The sequence below is a fragment of the Cotesia glomerata genome, linkage group LG1 (genome assembly GCF_020080835.1).
Source record: "Cotesia glomerata isolate CgM1 linkage group LG1, MPM_Cglom_v2.3, whole genome shotgun sequence".
Classification (NCBI taxonomy): domain Eukaryota; kingdom Metazoa; phylum Arthropoda; class Insecta; order Hymenoptera; family Braconidae; genus Cotesia; species Cotesia glomerata.
Window position 1 is genome coordinate 29,356,251 of NC_058158.1, and position 20,133 is coordinate 29,376,383.

A 20,133-nucleotide genomic window follows, 5' to 3' on the forward strand; every position below is an offset into this window, starting at 1 on the left:
TTTTTAAATGCTGTAACAGAAAATACTCCTAAAAAGTAAAAAAAAATTTTGATTAAGTCTAAAATAAAAATAGAGTGATTTATGAAAAAATTTATTTTATTGTTAAAAAAAGTATCAAGTGCTTGATATTAATTTTTCAAGATATTTTATTAATAGATATTTTGAAAGTAAAATTATTACATAAAGATTTTAAAAATAACTCGATGATTTTTTTACAATAAAATAAAAATATTTTTTAATCACTATTTTTATTTTAAAATTATTGAAAGTATTTTCTTAATTAAAACAACAATTTTTACCGACATTTTATTAAGCTAATAGAAGTGTGTTAAAAAAATAAAATTATTGGAAAATTAAATTTTATTAATGGTATTTTAAATATTAAAATTTGGAATTTAATAAAATTTTTTTCAAGTAAACGACCTCTACTATCAACAGTTTAATTGTCTCACTAAATAATTCACTTACAACGAGACATTAGCTTAATCCTCGCAGAATTTTTGGGTCTTAGAACTAAATCCGGCATCATTCGGATTTCACCTGCCAAGTCAATGGGCTCTAAGTAAAAGTTATGTATCAAGTGTCCAATTATCGCCTTCAATTCTAGCATTGCAAATTTTTGTCCAATACAATTTCTCGGTCCTGCGCTGAACGGCACATATGCAAAAGGATGTCTTCCGTAGCTGTTCTCAGGTAAAAATCGGTCTGGATCGTACCGCAATGGGTCGGGCCAAAAATTCGGATCGCGGTGTAAATCATAGATATGGACATGGGCCATCACATCCTTTGGTATAAAATAATCTCCTGGAATTTATTTTAGCTAATTAATTATTTATTGGGACATAAATCAGCTTATGACTAAAAGCGACCGCTATCTTTTCAGCAGAATTAAACAAGAACGTAAATCAACATTTGAAATAGGAGTCGATAAAATTGTAGTCCATAAAATACAAAAACAGACATGCTCGCTGTTAATTTGAAAAGGTAGCAGTCTTCAGATAAGACATAGACATAACAAGAGAATTGGTATTAAGTTACATAATTAAATTAAATTACTTAGTTGCATGTCATCAGTAATATCTCGAGAAATAAACGGAACGCTTGGATATAAACGCAAAGCTTCTTTGATACAACGCTCGAGATAAGATAACTTTTGTAATACCGTAATAGTTATTTGACCATTGGAACTTTCAATAGCGTCATCAAATTCTTCTCTTACTCGTGCCTATATATTGCAATAAAAACAATTGGTTATTCATTTATTTAAAAATCATTCATAAAAAATTATTAAATAATATAAGTAATAAAAATTCTAAAATTTTAGTCGTGTAGAATCGCAACATTAAAAAATTTTTTGACTTAAAAATTTGATTAAATTTTTAACTTCCCGCTAAGAAAATTGAAAATTTTCAAAAATCGGGAAGTTATTGGTTTTACCAATAACTTTTATATAACTTTTTAACTGCTTAACCGATTTCTTCGTGGTTGGTACCATTCGAAAGGGCTTGACCAAACTTAGATATTGAATACACTTTTAGCCGATTCGAACTGGTAGATTTTGAGAAATCTTAAAAAAACTACAAAAAAAATTTTTTTGAAATGTGGTTTTTTTTTTAATCACTTATAAACGGCTCTACCGATTGATTCCAAAAACTGATCAGCTATTAACGTTAAAAAAACACATCGATCGCCGCCAGCCCGGTCAAAATTGGTTGATTCGTTCGTGAGTTATCGTTGTCGAAAGAAAACCGAAAAATGTGTTTTTTTTAGAATTACTTCAAAATTCCTCGTTTTATCAATGTAAACTTAAAGATTTTTAATAAGGCCTAAAAAATTATGTCGAATGCTGCCAACCGCGCAAAAATCGGTTCATTCATTCAAAAGTTATTGCGATTTGAAAATTCAAAAAATAGTGTTTTATTAAACTCCTATCAGATTTTCGAGCTTGGAGAGCTCAGAATGACACGAAATTAATATTTTTGAGCTTGAAGAGCTCAAAAACGTAATTAGTGCAATTTTAAGCGCTCAAGTATGGAATTAGCAGGAAGTTGCAGGGATGGCCTTTAGGGTCAACCGTTTTCCTAATTTTTTTTTAAGTTTTCTAAAATGAAATAATTAAAAAAAATTTTTTTCACAAATTAAAATTTTTCAATTGGAAAAAAAATTTTTTATTTGAAATTTTAGGTTGTTTTATTAAAAAGAAAAAAAAAACGAATATTCGAAAAAAATTAATCATAAAACTCAATCAAGTAAGATATGATCATTATCGTGATTGTAAACAATTACAAAAATTTTCAATTAACAAACCTGAATTTCACGATGTTCTGCCAGAAGTAAAAGAGTAAAGCAAATTCCCATCGCCGAGGTATCGTGACCCTGAAAATTATTAGTTTAACTTTTATTCTGCTCTACTCTGACTCAACGGAAAATGAAGAATCAATTACATCCACATGTTTATTAATTAATGCATGTCATGTAATTATAAAAAAAAAATAAATAATGTATAATTACAGAATCAAGGTAATCACAAAGTAGTGCATACCTCAAACATAAAAGTGTCAACTTCCTCCCAGATACCATCTTCGTCAATATGACCGTTTTGCATTGCGGCAATTAGTAGATCAAGCATTGCTAATCTTTTTTTCCTGAATAATTGCCTGTCTACGTCTTCTGCAGTACTTGTCTCTGTGAATTCCTTCAAATGAATTCCTTGAGTGTCTTCATGGTACTTTCTACGCTCGCCGATAATCTTAAATATTTCTTTTTTAAAATTAGATTATGATTATTAATTATTGTTAATTAATTAGTATGGTGCTTAATTAACCTTTTTAGAAAATCCACGGACGATGTCCAAGCATTTACTTTGCATCCTTGATGTAGGTGAAAGATTGAATAAAAAATCTGGATGCAGCCACGGTCTTAATAGTCTGGGTTAAATATAATTAATTATATAGGATTAATTACTAACTATTAGTGTAATTATTACCTGTGCAACATTAAGTTTCCTAGATCGTGTATGGCTTTGCGATAAATTTTCTGGAAACTATCCATCGAACTTTTTTGTCCTTCCAGTGACGTTCCCATCGCCGTTTCTTTTAGAAATATTTTTTATTACGGAAATTTTTTTTTCTATATTTTATTGCAAATATATTAAAAGAAAAACTTTAATTGATTCAAGAAAAAAATTTTTCAAATTTCAAGAGAAATTTTTCTTAGTTTAAGTAAATTTTATTAGATTAAAGAATTTTTCGTCTTTGAGACTATTTTGTTTGTTAAAAAATTTTTCTCTGGTATCAAATTAATTTTAATTTTAATTTTTTTTTTTTTTTTTATAAAGTATAAACTTACCACAAATAGCATTTAAAGTATATTGTGTTATGAAAGGAACAAGATCTACTGTTACGTATTCTTCTTCTTGAGATTGTAAATCGTGAACCATACGTCGCGCTTCTTGGTCAAAAATATCCGAAAATTCTTTTAGTACGTTGAAATGAAATGCTGGAGTCAATATTTTTCTTCTTTTTTGCCATTTGCTTCCTAAATTTTCAATGCGATACAAGAATTTATTATTACCATACTATATTATTTATAACTAAAAAAAGTAAGCTAATACATACCCGTACTCGTTAATAAACCGGTACCAAACCAAGGGTACAAAAAAGAATAAATTTTACTTTTTGTAATATTCTTTGAGCTCGATAGTAATATCTAGAAATTCAGTAATAAAAATAGTGAATTAATTTTCTCCATAAATTTATTTATTCAGATGAATAATTAGATAATTTACTTCAACGTCGTCGGGATGACGAATGTGAATTCCACCATCTTTAAGACTATATACTCGCGAAATCGGGTAATATTTATTGTTTAAAAATCGTGTAAAGTCCCATAATTGATCTAGAAGTATACATCATTTAAGTAATCTTAGCATTAATACTTTGAAATGTTTACGGATTTATTTTTGATAAATAATTTTGTTGTTACTTAATTATCTTTATTATTTTTGTGCAATGTTTCGTCTGTCTCAGGACTTTATCAAGCATTTTAATGTCAGATATTAAAGAAATTACATTTACAAAAGATTGTTAATAATTTAACAATTAATTAATGAAGTTAACTAATTAATTAATGAATTAACAAGAGTACAGTAAAAATAAAACTGCAAGCTTAAATTTATACTGACTCAAAAATTATTAAAGGATATAATTAGAATTAATTAATAATAACATTCAAAAGTATAAATATTAATAGAATCAACTTAGAATTAAATTAATTTTCAACTTATATTAGTCTAGTTATTTAAAAATTATTTAAGAATCTTATTCAAAAGATAAAAAAAATCAAATTACCTGGCGTGACTAAATAATCTAAAGCATTACCAAGAATTGGAAGTGTTTTAGGACCAGGAATTTTCTCTAAATAAAATACCATTCGACGCGGTCGGTGTAAAAATTTCATATAAATATAATAAATATATAAGAGAAGTATAATTAATAAAATGTATAAAACCATTTGTCCCTTTAAATGATCTATAGTTATGGAAATTAAGAACACACTTCAGCACGTTTAATATACGATGTCTCGTATTTAACTGATAGTGTATTGATTTTCAAGTCAATACAGATCATCCTCATGCATAGTGAATAAAAAAAAAAATACTAATAAATTAGTTAGATAATGATTATTTAAAAATAAATGAAAACATTTTTATCACTTGTCTCATACTTCGCGCGAGATAATTTAATGTATGAAATAATGATAACTTGTGACTTTATATAACTAGTTTCATCAGGAGAAGGTGTATAAAAATAATCGATGCTGTAATAAAAAAATGATATTTTTATGTACAAAAATAGAGGATAGGGGGGCGAAATGGGGTACTCCTAAAATTTTGTAAAAAAAATTTTTTTTTCCCAAAAAGCTTAAAATTTAAAAAAGAAATATAAAACAAATTTTTTTTTCTATAATTTTTTACAGTAATTTTTATCGTTATTGTGCATTATAATAATTTTCTTTTACATCTAAGATTTCTTCTAGCCTTTTAAGTTCTCGCTGTAGCAATCAATGATTTTAAAAAAAAATTGGGAAGTCATTAGTTTCATTCCAGATTTCGAAAATCAAATTTTAATCAGATTTCCACATCTCATAAGATGCTAGAAAGTAAAAATTAAAAAATATTTTTAGCGGTAACTGAAAATTTTTGTTATTTACTTCGAAAATAACTCAAAAAAATAAGACAGCGTATTTTAGTCCCTAATAACTGAAAATTTTCTTAAGTACCCCGTTTTGCCCCCCCCCCTCCTTTATATTTTTATTTATTAATTTATTGGTACAAATTTCACGTAAACTGGCGTAGCTGGTCTGATAACAAGATCAGAAAGGATCTTCATGTCTGCTGCTGTATCTTGTGGTTCCAAATAAAAAGCATGTAATATTCCGGCAATTACTGTTTTTAGTTCAAGCATAGCAAATTTTTGACCTGTAATGATCAAAGTCATAAATTTTAAAATTATTATTATTATTAACATAAATTTTTGTGATAGTAATTATTTAATATTAAAACCTTCTTAATCCTTTCATTTGACGTTATTTTCATTAAAAATTTGAATCTTTACGTTTAAGAAATATTTTTGCCGTTTAGGTAATTTCGTTGAATTAACAATAAAATTTATTTTGTAAATTCACTGAAAATTACAAAGAAAAATTTTATTGTTAATTTAACAAAATCACCAAAATAACACAAATTCTTAGTAAAACGTTGTGATTAAAATTTTTAATAAAGATTACGTGAAATTAAAGAATTAAGAATAGGGCTTCACACGAGACGAGAGTAGGCGAGAGTACTAAAAATCTCGTCTCGGTCTCGTAAATTCCGAAAAAATTAAGTCTCGTTCAAGTCTCGGTCTCGTCTCGTTACTAGTTGTCTCGTCTCGTTACCAGTTGTCTCGTCTTGTCTCGCTTAGTTCTAAATATTATTAAGAACAAATATCATATTCACTTATTCACTTATTTCATCTTCACTTTCATTAGATCTTTGCCTCTTATTTGGGTTATTATCACTAACAATCACACTTGTTAACATTTTACTGTATCTGAAATCGGAAAATTGTAAATCTTCACTGTTCAAAAGTTTTTGTAAAACTGATGAACAACTCTTTAGAGAATTTCTCTGATCCACATAATATTATCAATATAAACAATTTTTCGTCACGCAGTTTAGCATAAATTTTATCTTTACGGAATACTTGAACATTTTTTTTGTATCTAACATCTAACATAAGTTTGTAACTAAATACTTGAGTATTTGACCAGTTCTATTATATATACTCCTACAGATGTATACAATAACTGTTCATATCTTTATTACAAGAAGTACAGGAAAAAACAAAAAATTTCTCCAGATGTTCAAATAGAAACTAAATTTTCAAAACATCGCTATAGAGGCAATAAAAGTTGTCCGTTAAGTACTGAATTTATAATGAGATTAGTTTTTATATTAGTAAATTTTATTTTTCTCGAAAAATAACGTTAATTATCGCAAATTTGTAACAAACATAATAATTAATATTCTTTTGAAATATTATATAGACAAATCACATTGGTGATCATAATGGAAACTCTTTATATTTAATTGTTTTATATAGGTGTTGAAAAAGGACGAGTCAAATATAAGAAAAGTTTACTGTATGTCTGTAGTAAATCAGAGGATCTTCCAGGTAGAAAATTTCGAGTAAAAAAAAACCCCTCAATAGTACACACATCTATGACTCTCTCACTTGTAGACACATACACAAGCGAGAGTATAAGTGAACCCATTGATCTTTTAAAAGGAATCATTCAAATGTAAAATGTAAAAATCTGCAAAAATAAGTATTTATGAAAAGTGATACTGATAAGTAACTATTAGAAGAGTTAACAAGTTGAAGTAAAAATATGAAAAAATCATACTCGGCTAAGGATGCCATGATGTTTTGAATTGACAAACTACGATATAGAATATAAATATTAATACATATACTCAAAAAATTACAGTTTCAACTTTGAGTTTTCTTTTTAAAGTTACAATAAACTATTTCACAGATCGTCACCAGATTTTATACTTTGTAAAATTTATTGTTATCTTTGTGGATTTTTTCTAATTTCTTTAATAAAAACTTCATAAAAAAAATTTTACGAGACCAAGAACGAGACTCTCGGGTTGCGCTATATATGGTCTCGGTATCGCCCATAACATTTTCAAAAACGTCTCGTCTCGTCTCTTCTCGCTTTTCCGAGACGAGAACGAGACGAGACGAGAAAAATCTCGCTCTCGTGTGAAGCCCTAATTAAGAAGGCTTTAATATTCAATAATTAGTATTGCACAAATTATTATTTTAAAAAGTTTCAATTCTATAAAAGAACTACTTATCTCAAAAATATAATCAAGTATATTTTTATTGGAAATTCTTAATGATTTTAAACATCAAATTTTGACGATTTAACCACATAGATTTGTTACGATAATAAGCTTAATAATAGCGTAAAAAAAAAAAAAAAAAAAAAATAATGCTTAACAATATTGATAAAAATCGTGTAAGTTATTACCAATGCAATTACGTGGACCTCCACTAAACGGAACGTATGAAAACGCATGCCGTTTTTCGATACGATCTGATGCAAATCTTTCAGGATCATAAATATTTGGACGCGGCCAAAAATTGGGATCACGATGTGTGTCTATTAGATGAATATTTACAACTGCTCCTTTGGGTACTAAACAATGTTCTAAAAAAAAAAAAAAAAACAAAATATGAATTTAAAAATTAAACTTTTAATATTTATTATAAATATTTCCGTAGAATTACACAGTAAAGAATTCTCTGTCTGTGTCAAAAAAATTTTGTGTCCAACTTATTTATACCATAAGCGTTTACGTAGAAACTACATAAAAAAAATGTAGTAGTTATTTTTGTTACACTTGATTTGTGTTCAAAATGACGTAAAATTTTTCACTGCATAATTCCCAACTTTTCCACACTGATAGAAGGATTTGTTTATAGTTAAAAATATTTGTTAATATTTAACAAATTATTTATTAGAGACCACTTTTTAGTCCTTAACAAATATTTCTTAATATTTAAAAAGAGTTATTAATATTTAATAAATAAATATCAGATTTATTAAATACAAACAAATCATTTTAAATACTAAGAAATATTTCTTCAATTCTAAAAAGTGGTCTCTAATAAATGATTTGTTAACTATTAACAAATATTTTTTAATACAAATAAATCCTTCTATCAGTACATCATTCTATTTTTTCTAGTTAAAATAAAACCCATACACTCACTTAATTGTATATCTTCTTGAATTTCTCTCGAAACAACCGGAACACTTGGATAAAGTCTCAACGCTTCCTTAATACAACATTCCAAGTACGAAAACTTTTGGATCTCATTGATGCCCATTTTTCCATCGGTGGCTTTTAATACTGAATTTATTTCTTGTCTCGCTCGTTCCTAAAAAAATTAATTTGCCTTAAAAATGAACAAATAGAAAAGAATTATCAAAATAAATGTATAATTTACTTGAATGTCTTTATGCTCAGCCAAAAGTAAAATAGCAAAAAGTAATCCCATGGCCGTGGTATCATGACCCTGAGAACAAACAGCTACTATTAATTCAAATCACCACGCAATTGCTGCATAACATCAATAAAAAAGTGAAAAATTATAATTACTTCAAAAACAAAAGTATCGACTTCTTCTCTAATTCCGCGATCATCCACACCGAGGCCTCGTTTTGAGGCTGCGATCAAAAGATCAAGGAAGGCCAGTCTCTTACGCTTTACTGATCAAAATAAATCATCATTATTCGCTGATTTCTTTTTAATAATAAATAATACTTTCATGCAAAATACCTGTTTCATCATACTGTGAATTTAAGTTTGTCCCTCCCTCGAAATCATCTAAATATTTACCTTTGGTGTCTTTGTGATATTGTTGTCGTTCTTTTATTATCTGCAGATTTAAATCAGACAAAAAAATAAACAAATAATAAGTCGGTTGATAAAATACAATTAATTAATTTCAGATATTTATTACGAACTTTATCAGTGAATTTGTGCAATGTCTTTAAACACTTAGCTTGCTCGCGACCTTTGGCTGAGAAACCGAAGATCCAATCGCTGTTGAACCACGGTCTGACGGCTCTGGGATAGATAATTATTTTTCAAAATAATATTAATATATTGTCAACTAAGTACAAATACAATGAATTTCCGTCGAAGTGTTACAAGTTTTTTGTAAATAAAGATGATAAATAACTGTCATTACTAAAATATTCAAATTACTAAATATTTAAATTCATATTTTTTTTTTTCTTTTATTTTATGAACTAAAGTCATTAGATAGTAACTTATATAGACTTTACTTTGAGACAACGTTACTTTTCTTATTCTTATTGTCTTATTATTATTATCATTTCCATTACTGTTTAACTACTTTTATTATTACCATGTATTCATTTATATGTAAGGCCCTTAAGGAGCTAAGTCTTCAGGGTCTAAAATTTTGATAAATAAATAAATTAAGTATTCAATTTTAATTAACAATTACAAAAAACTACCTGTAGTAAAAAATTTCTCCTACTTCGTAAACCGACTGCTTGTAATTTTTTTGTTCAGGGTCATTTTCTTGCATCGTAGCTCCCATTGATGATTCTGTAAAAAATTATTTATTATAAATTAACTGTATGAATTATTAAAAAAAATTGGTCAATACTTTACCGCATATTATGTTGAGTGTAGACGAGGATAGTAAGGGCAAAAGTTCTTTGATAACACCATCTTCAGATTTTATTTCTGATTTTATTCCACTAATTAAACGATCTTTATGATCAACAATTGATCCCATGTACTCGTTAAGATTATGCAAATGAAAAGCTGGTGTTAATATTTTTCTTCTACCGCGCCATTTATCTCCTGGTTTATTTATAAGTATTATTAATGAATCAATAATAAAAGTTAGTAATTAATTTTATGAGATTTATGTGCATACCGGTACTTGTAAGAAGACCGCTGTTTAACCACGGATGTAAATAATCGTAGAATAAACTTTTTTTAATGTTTTTATTGCTGCTCAGTATAACCTGTTGATTGAAATTAAATTTTATTACAATATGATCTAAACAAAGATTTATTAACAAATGCATTTTTTTTAGTATTATAAAATTTTTTTTACAAATATAAATCAATAAAAAATTTTAAAATTATGATTAAAAATTTTTTTTTAATACTAAACTGTCCATTTCAAAACATCCCGACTAGAAATTTCAGTGAGGCAGTGATTTGGCGCAAGTAAGGCATGCCGAATTCCAAACTTGCAGTAAGTGAGGCATCCAAACTAGGCCGAAGTTTAGGATGTAACGCAGTTGCGAGGCTCAGCCTAACTTGGCTTCCTGATTAGGTTGCAGTTTGGAAACCAAATTCGCAACGAAGAATCCAAAACTAATTCTTTCTTGATTTTTAGCTTTTTTATTATCAAGCGAAAATTAATAATAACAAATGCTTATTTTTTTATATTCTTTTACTATTTTAAGTATAAATATTAAATTTAGGACTAAATTTTTTAAAATTTTCATGAAAAAAAAAAAAAAACAAATTCTTTGTTGCTTTTATTTAATATTATTTTTATTATTTAATTTTATTTTTTCTGTAATTTTTTTGTTTTTTGGAGCGTTTTTTAATGTGAAGAGGTTTTTTTGATTGGTAGATTTGATAAGTCAAGGGGGAAGGAGATGATGGAGGAGTTAGATACACTAATCACACATAACACTTAACTTTACTTCACACTCGCCTTAATAGTAATTATTATTAGTAATTATTAATTATTAAAAATCGTACATGTCGAACGCGAGACTCGAACACGGTACCCGACGCACGAGGGCCCTATACCATACCGCGACGCTACGCCGATGATGAGCGACCTCTTACTTCAAGATACTTATAAGCACAACCAATGTTCGACTTGCCTAATTTAAAACAAATAAGATTCGAATTGGGCTAGCCTAAGTTCGGAAGTCCAAGTTCGTTCCAAACTAGCAAAACTCAGGTTATCGTTACTTGAAACCAGTTCGGCGTTCCCATGATATATCAGACTTAAGGAATCCATGAAACTTTCCTAGTTACGTTCAAATATGGCAAGCCAAACATTTCGTTCTGCCTACCTTGGTTTTTATGAGGTACAACCTAGGCAAGCCTAAGTTAGGCAAGCCAAACTTGCCCCGAATTGGTTCTTCGGCATATGCCTCACTGAAATTTCTAGTCGGGTACATGAGACACCATGTTTATATGTACAATACACAAATACTCTCATAAATACACACTTTTATATGTATAGAACTAAAAGGCTTAACCTTGGAAAGACTTAAAGCCAAATATCTTCTCCCACTCCGTTTTAGAGTACTTTGGCAAGAAACGCCGAAGTTCGTCAAACGTTTGGAATGCCTAACTTGCAGGAAATTGTAAAATCCAAAGGCTTACGAAAGTTCGGTTTACCAAACTTAAAGGTAATTAGGGACATTTATGGCAAGCCAAACTTCGGCAAATCTTTGGTTATTGTTACTTCCAGCTAGTCAGGCATTCCAAAGGTTCGCCGAAGTTCGGCTTGCCATAGATGTCCCAAATTACATGCAAATTTGGCATGCCAATCTTCGTTTTACTTAACGTGGATTTAAGAAGGCGCAAATTAGGCTTGCCTAAGTTAGGCAAGCCAAACTTGCCCCTCACTAATTCTTCGGCATTCCTCACTGCAATTTCTAGTCGGGATAGTATCTAATATTTTTAAATTTGCTTTATAAGCAAAAAAGTTTACACTCTTAATTGATAAAAGGTTTTATTTGAATATTTTATTGCCCTTTTGGTTTTGCAGAATCAATAAGGTACATAAAATAATTTTTTTTTCTCCAATTAATTTGTAAATTTGTATAATCTATAAATCTGTGAGAAGAAATAACAAGAAAAAAAAATTCTTTAAGTCAAAATAGCGTGTATAAAAAAATTTTTTAATTTTATTTTCTAACTATCTGGTTTAAAAACTTAACACTATGAATGTCTGACTATAAAAATTGAAAATAAAAAAAAGACTCTTGAGACACTCAAACGTCGAAATTAAAAAAAAATTTTACTTATAAAAATCTAACTTAATTGAAGAATTCTTCAAAAATTTTCAATTTTCATACCCAGAAGTTCAAAATTTTATATTTTTTAAGCAAAAGTAAAATGTTTTCAGCCAAAAGGGCGTAGATCAAAATTTTTTTCTTGTTTCCAACAGATTTATAGATTTATATTAACATAAATTTACAAGTTAATTAGAGAAAAAATAATTTTTACACGCTATTTTGGTATTATTAACGCGATATGTTAAAAAATGAAAATTGAGAAAAAAATATTGGATTTTTTAAATTAAAGTTTTGCGCTTATTGGTCAATTGACTAGTAAAGAGAGAATGTCTCTCGACCAATAGGGTAGATGGAATGTCCATCCGTTTGCTTGAATTAGATTTACTAGTCACTTGACCAATAGGCACAAAACTTTAATTTATATATACAATCGGTCGAAAAAATAATTGACAATTGGATTTTTTATTTATTAAAATACTAAAAAATTCAACCAACAAAAAAAACAACACTGAAAATTTTTACTTACATAAAAAATATTTTCTTAAGAAATATTTTGTTTAAAATAAATTGTTTTGTAAACATTAAAAAATAATATACATACTTCAACGTCATCGGGATGATGAATATTGATGATGGGCCAAACACCAAGCCACAGCTTGTAAACAGGATAATAATTTCTTGACGAACGTCGGAAAAAATTCCAAAGATCCTCTTCAAAGTAAATAATTAGTTGAATTATTATTATTTGTTATGAAAAACATAAGTTAAAATAAGGTAAAAATTTTTTTAAAAAATTAATTAAATAAATTTGTTTGACTTACCAAGCGGTACCATAAGATCTAAAGCATTGCCAATAATTGGATACCATTTAGGTCCAGGAATTTTATCAGTAAGCTGCCCTTGCTTGCTTCGATGTATATAAGAATTCAGGATAATTAATAACAAAATTAATGTAATTAATACCGTAGTAATCAACGTTTGCAAGTCCATGATTTTATGTTTAAAGAATCAATATCATTTTGTTTTTATTTTATACAAAACAAATTTAATAGTATCTGAGAGCAAAGATTAACGATCTGGTTAATCAAGCAGTCGCAACTCGACTGGCCTTACAAATAATAAGTGAATAAAAACACTTCTCTCACGCAACACATCATATATGCGTTTTTTCTCCCCTCTCAATCTCGATCATTACTTATCTAGTCTCTACATGAGTTTTGTAATTTAGTTATGTAACTTTTCTTTTCAGTGATACAAAATATGTATTTTGTATTACTTGCAGAATATTTACATTCATCTATACTATGATTATCTTGGCGATACTCAGCAATTAGTATGAATTTTATAAAATCATAATTTTAAATTATTGTGTCATTAAAACAAAGTTACTGTATTGAAAATTTTTTAATGAAGAATGTCAAAAAATGACTTTTTTTGAAGTTAATATCGTATAACAATAAAAATAATAATTTTAAAAGTATATTTTGATAATTTTTTATTAATTAAAGTATAAGATATTCAACTGGTAGAAAGTAGATTTTTGATTATATTAAATAAGCGAAATTAATTATTCACATTACTTAATCATTAATACTCTTTTAAAATAAAATAAAATAAAATGAAGTTTGTATAATATCAAGTCAAAAAATATTTTTTTCACACCTTAACACTTTTATTAAAAAGTAGAATCTCGAAAAAATGAGTGCCAAACAAAAATTAAATATAAATCCGTGATTTGATATGATCGCGATATCAGAGACGGTTGATGAAAATTTAAATAATTCTATAATATATTAATGCCATTAATGTGCAATAATATCTCACTAGCTCGCAGTTTCCATTAATTAAGCCGCTGATCCTCGCATGAATAAAAAATAACTTTTATCTCTTAGCGTGCACCAGTATCCGTTAAAAATAATTGATTATTTCAATTCTACTTTTGCTGATACTATTTTAGTGTTATCATTTGAACTGACCCGATTTTCTATTTTTTCGATAATTGAAACATATCATTCACTAATTGCTTACTAATTTGATTTATCCAATAATCTTTTCGTTGATTGAACTGATCAATAATTACTCAAATTTTAATCTATTAATAAGATTTTACATTTTCAAATAAATGCCACGTAAATAAATAAAATAATTTGGCTTGAATTTTTGCGAAAATCCACAAATAAATAAATAATTTTCATAAAAAATAATATTGAATGGTTCGAATGATTATCATCGGTGGTATTAATGTAATTGTTAACGATATTTCACCGCGAGATGTCTCGAGCTGCAGCATTTCTTCTTGCATTTGAAATGACAGATGAGTAGAACTAAGAACCCGTTAATTTAACGTATAATAAGAAAAAAAAAAATCAATCACAGAATAAAGGTAAAACCCAATTGTTTTCTTTTTATAATAAAAAGAAAAGAGAAAATTTCGATTTAATTCTTGATAAAATGAAGAAATTTTCTTTATTCCATTTTCAAGGATGTTCGTCATCAGCTCCACGCTCTAGTTTACTTTGGTAACCCAGTTTAACGGGTATGTGTCTGCGAAGTGATGCGGTAGCCGGGCACTTTCTTGCACCAATGCGCCAACTAAGAAAAGTTGATAAATAAAGGAAGAAATAAAAAACGCATGTTGGAAAAGGTTCTCTGGAAAACGTGATCTGAGGTCTCTGTGGAGACGCCATATACTCTTATTACTGTTCTGCGCTGTTGTTTTACAGCTATGCTATATACTGGTCTAGTCCCGGTGTTGCTGTTGCTGTTGCTGTTGCTGGTTACTAGAAGGGATCAGAGCTACTGTTATGTACCGTACTCGCTGGCTGATGCACGAAAGTATTAAAGTATTAGTCTTGGACTCGATTCGAAAAATCCGAGATCCGGCTATAGATCTTTATATAATTTATAAAGTAAGGATCGCGATACTCTGCTCAGGAAGTATCCTCATTAGATATTTTCAACTGACTTATTTTTTATAAATTCATTATTAAGGAAATTTTATTATTAGTTTTATCTAATAATAGCTATTTAAAATCGTTCTAGAAGAATTTTCGCTACAATTTTGTGATATCTGATAAGAATTTAAAAACACGATTGATTCATTTTTTAATATGTTCATGGGCACATTAATTGAGAGAAAAATTAACAATACTTCGAAAAATTATTAAGTAAAAATTTTCACCTTCGTCTTTGACTACTATCAAATTACACGCTAAAAATTTGTGCGGTGAATAATTTTTAATTGATCAAATACTTCCCGAATGAAGTTTTCTCCAAGAAAAATTTCATTTATATTGTTAATAAAAAAAATTTGTGGAATAAATTCATTAGTTTTTTTTTTTTTTTTTTTTTTTTATTTATTATTATTTAGAGTCGGTTTTAACTGCTGTGGTCATATCGCCGACTTTTAACTGTTGGGAGTGGTACGTTGGGTCTTTTTGGGTTGTGTAAATCTTAACCTACGCAGCAAGGGCCGAATATCAACCAAGTTGGTTTCTAAGACCAGCTTGGGATTCGAACCCACGCCTGGCTGGTAAGTTAATCCGAGTTCTCCATAGGCCATGCGCCTTAGACGACTCGGCTAACGTCATCGGTTTCCATTAGTTTTTTTTTTTTAATCAATAAGAATAAAAAAATAGTTATTATTTATTTGAAAATTACAAAATCCGCATTTAGAAATTTTAAAAATTAATATAAAATTTTTCTTAGTTTGATAGAAAAAATACATTTTAATAATTAATAATAATTGCATCACTATTTTTTTGTAATTTTTTCAAGTAACATTTTTTGGTAAATTTTCTTTATAATAACTTATTTGTTAATAAATTTTAAAAATTACCATATAAAAGTTAATTTCAGTAATATTAAATTAATTATTTTTATTTCATGGAGCGTAGCAATGTTAATGATTTATTATTTAAAACTTTTTACTTAGGGTTAATCAACAAGACTTGAAAAAAAATAATCTTTATGAAAATTTTGTTCGAATTCCAAATTTTTATGAAAAATGCATTTGACATTTACAAAATTAAACTTAAGATAAATTGGTTAAAGTATTTTTTAGTCATTCAAAATATAAGACTTATTTCAGCTAAATAAAAATTTATTTTAGTTTAAAAACTTTGTGAATTTTTTCCGGATAAAAGTCCATACTCACTTCGCTGACAGAAAGATTCCAATTTTATTCCGAGCAAAGAAAGTAAAAATTAATCCCCGATTTTTTACAGTATATAACTTTTTTTTTTTTTAATATCGATAAAAAGTAATTGTTCTACAAATTGTAACATAATTAAATTAATTATCATGTTAAAATTTCAATAACTATCTCTTACAAAATAATGAATGTAATACATTGCTAAAAAAAAAAAGACAACTGAAAAGTTTTGAAAGCTAAAAAACAAACGGAGGATTAGTAAGTAAATTTATGGAAAGTTGTCTGTCTGGTGATCCTCTCGATTGTTCGGAGGATTATAGGAGGAATATCCGGTAATCCATACATCATCGTGGGTGCTTAGGCAATCGATTTGTGTCATGTATGATTAGATATCAAACGTGACAACTTGTTGTACAAAGTCAAACTAATTTTATCCTTGATCATACCTCTATCAACATTAATTAATTATCTCTGGCAACTTTTACAGTAAGCTGGTTAAATATTACTTAATAATAATTAATGGTCATAATCATTTAGTTATAATTGAATCTATCATGAAGTTATCATAATTATCATTACAATTACATAAATAAATTATTGTTCTTCAGTGACATAATATTCAAATTAGATTATTCAAATACAAACAACATTCATCAATTGATTTTTAATTTTTATTATAATCATATGAATAATCTTAGGAACAATATTAATCAATAATCATAATCAGTGACATGATTGTTAACAGTTGTAATTAATTAATTAAAATAGAGTTTAAAAATACTTAACATGTTTTTTTTTTGTGGAAAAAAAATCGATTGATTAATTGATTACGTTAAAATGTTAGTTGAGAGTATTAAATTATTATCACTGAAGGTCTCGTCGAGTTGATCTATAATTATATTTTAAATATAAAAATTTAGGTTAATTTATAAATAAATATTGATACTATAATTGTTTCTCAGCATTTGCTTCTTCGTGGCCCTTACGTCCCACCAAGATCCCTTCTAATAGAACATTAGGTGAAGTTAAAATTATATTCAACGTGCGAAGATATTTATAGAAATCAATAGTGTTCTATATTAGAAAAAAGACGCTCAAAATCGAATCAGTAAATTTATCTTTTTCCTGAATAATTTAAATAATAATTAAATCATATTAAATTAGTTATATTAAATTTAGAATTTATAATTGAGGTTATAATTGAGGATGCTTTTACTTGTATCACTGTAGAGTGTTTTACAAGGGAGGGTGGGGAATTATTGTCTCTCCACTTTTTTTCTCCGCAATATAATCTCTCAACCCCGTCATTATAACTCTCAACCACTTTTTTCGTCCCCACCCCCCGGCATGCCGGGATTTTTTCATGCCCGACACACATGTGCTGCGACTGTGGCCGACTTACGCGTTATAATCAGTACCTGCATTTGCATTACGGTCTTAAATAGTATGAAGGTACTTCTATAATGACATTTTACCTCCATAACTATATGGGAAAACCACAGAAAACCCGACCGGTACAGAGGCTGGCAATGAAACGCACATATTCTTAGTTTATAATCATTGAAAAATATTGGTGCGCGCCGGAATCGAACCCTGGTCCCACTCTTTCGAAATGCAGGTACCGAGCCGATTAGGCTATTGCCAACTTTAATTTAGAATTTATTATTTCGATTACTAAAAACGATTTATCGAAAAATATAACGCGTAAATTTTGAGATTCCTTATAAATAATTTTTTTAAAAATTATCATCAATTTTTCATAAGCATCATTGAGTCATAAAAATTTAAAATTTTTAGTAAAAATTTTTTTTATAATAGAATCACAATCTTCGAGATTCAAAATCAAGATTTAATTCTGAAAAATATTCTAACGCTTCGAATTGAAATTTTTTAACTAGTAAAAAAATTATTAAGGTAATATGCAAATTATAAACTTTAAATTTATAGATTGAACACATAATCTAGTAGAATATAATTTTTTATTTCAAGTAAATTGCAATAAAAGTTTGGAAAATCCAAAAGTGCACGCCTCATAATCTCATTTTCCATAATATAATTGATTAAAATAAAATACAAATTTAAATTTTTACCGCCATTGTCCAGAAAAAAAGGTACTGTCATAAGTGTTGAAACTAGAGTTTTTCCATGACATTTATGTGTAAATATTATTATACAAGTGCGATAGAAAATAAATAGAGACAATTTTAGTTAAAAAAATCACTTGATTTTTGTAAGGCGAGAGTCGAGCACTACCTCATCCGCTTCGCTTATGAGGCGTGCAAAAATCATAATTTATTTTAATGCATCAAAATTTAAACATTAAAAAATAATTATCATTTTTTTTTAATTACCTAATTAAAAAAAAATAATTTAACATTATAATAAAAACATAAATATATTCACGTTTTTTAACAAGTAAGTTCTAACAAAAATGTGTTAATTCCGCAGCATAATAAGTAATAAAAATAAAAATTATGATAAAAGTAATTCACATTGCATGGAAAATTAGATAAAAATGACATTATACAACATAGTACTGAAATATGTGTGTATTTTAGAATAAAAAGCGGAGTATAGTACAAAAGTATGTAGATAAAAAGTTTTGTCGCTACAAAGCAAGAGATCGTATATTGTGATGTATGTGATGTAGAGTTTTCCCCCGAGGGCAGAATAACTTGAATTGTAAACTTTCCGAATAGAACCAAACGGAAACGTATAAACCAAGTGATGCTGATGCGGCTGAGAAGTGCTCGGTATCTCGATGTCATCGTCGTGAATCCATTCGCTTACTGTACGTGTACCTGTCGATTATTTTTAAAATTGTTTCTTCAACACGTCAAAAGATCGGAAAATAATATAAACTTTTGAATCACATATAAGTATATTTTAACGATGAGATGTATTGTGAATAAAAGTTTATATTATAAATTATATCATACATATAATATTATCAGTCATAGTCATTATTTTTTAAATCAATTGTCGTGATTCATGATTTAAGTCTTGTCTCGTAATACCACAATTTATTATTCATTCATATTTATATCAAGTGAATAATCGCGGTATCCAGTAGTTAAGTGCACATCTACAATCTAGATTCTATTTAGCTGTCAGACTAAATAAAACGAAGAAAGTTGTGAAAGTAGATCGTCGAGACGAATAAAACGTTTGGGGGATTTACCATTTAATCGACGGGTCTTGTGATTGCTCATTCCTCGCATTTCGTATATAATGTTATATACCATTTGACAGACATATATTTTTATTTATATTTATATTTATGTCTGTATACGTGTATAGTATTTTATCGAGGAATTATTTATGAGATTCACATTCATCCGATCGATTCGAGTGTTCATATAATATTTGAAAAAAATACTTTATGTTTTTTTTAGATTTGAGGTAAACAAATTGAAAACAAAAAATTAAGTTGAATCAAAATGAAAAATTCTTAAATCAAGTAAAATTTGCATAAACCAAAAAAATTTTTCAGTTTAAGAATTTTTCAACTTAAATCAAAACAATGAAGCTCTTTAAAATAATTTTCTTCGTTCAAAATTTATTTTGAATCAACTGAATTTTTTATTTTTGTATATTTTACGTAATTTTTGACCATTAAAAATAATCAAATTTTACAAAATACTTTTCCTGGTTCAATAATTTTTCTCTTGAATCCATTTAATTTTTATTTTCCCACTATAAATTTTTAGCGTAAAAAGAGAAATTTTTATCTGCAACGTTGAATTAATTTTTTTTTTCATTCTTTTTCCATTAAATTTTAAATAACTGTTAAAATAAATTCATTCTTTTTTCTTTCTCAA

At 27.6% G+C, this 20,133-nt stretch overlaps 1 protein-coding gene across 1 annotated transcript; it reads right to left on the minus strand.

Annotated features, from left to right (window-relative positions):
* Nucleotides 1-342: 342 nt before the first annotated feature.
* On the minus strand, nucleotides 343-13,290 carry LOC123274926. Its single transcript, XM_044742759.1, has 22 exons — nucleotides 12,981-13,290; nucleotides 12,761-12,870; nucleotides 10,038-10,128; nucleotides 9,767-9,961; nucleotides 9,607-9,700; nucleotides 9,088-9,190; nucleotides 8,900-8,999; nucleotides 8,720-8,829; nucleotides 8,568-8,636; nucleotides 8,330-8,498; nucleotides 7,585-7,764; nucleotides 5,326-5,479; nucleotides 4,350-4,555; nucleotides 3,788-3,897; nucleotides 3,618-3,708; nucleotides 3,349-3,537; nucleotides 2,987-3,092; nucleotides 2,825-2,927; nucleotides 2,543-2,749; nucleotides 2,308-2,376; nucleotides 1,057-1,225; nucleotides 343-804 (listed from the first exon to the last, which is right to left on the minus strand). The coding sequence occupies exons 1-22, from the start codon at nucleotides 13,147-13,149 to the stop codon at nucleotides 461-463; spliced, it is 3,138 nt and encodes a 1,045-aa protein (XP_044598694.1). The 5' UTR covers nucleotides 13,150-13,290; the 3' UTR covers nucleotides 343-460.
* Between the last annotated feature and the right edge of the window lie 6,843 nt (nucleotides 13,291-20,133).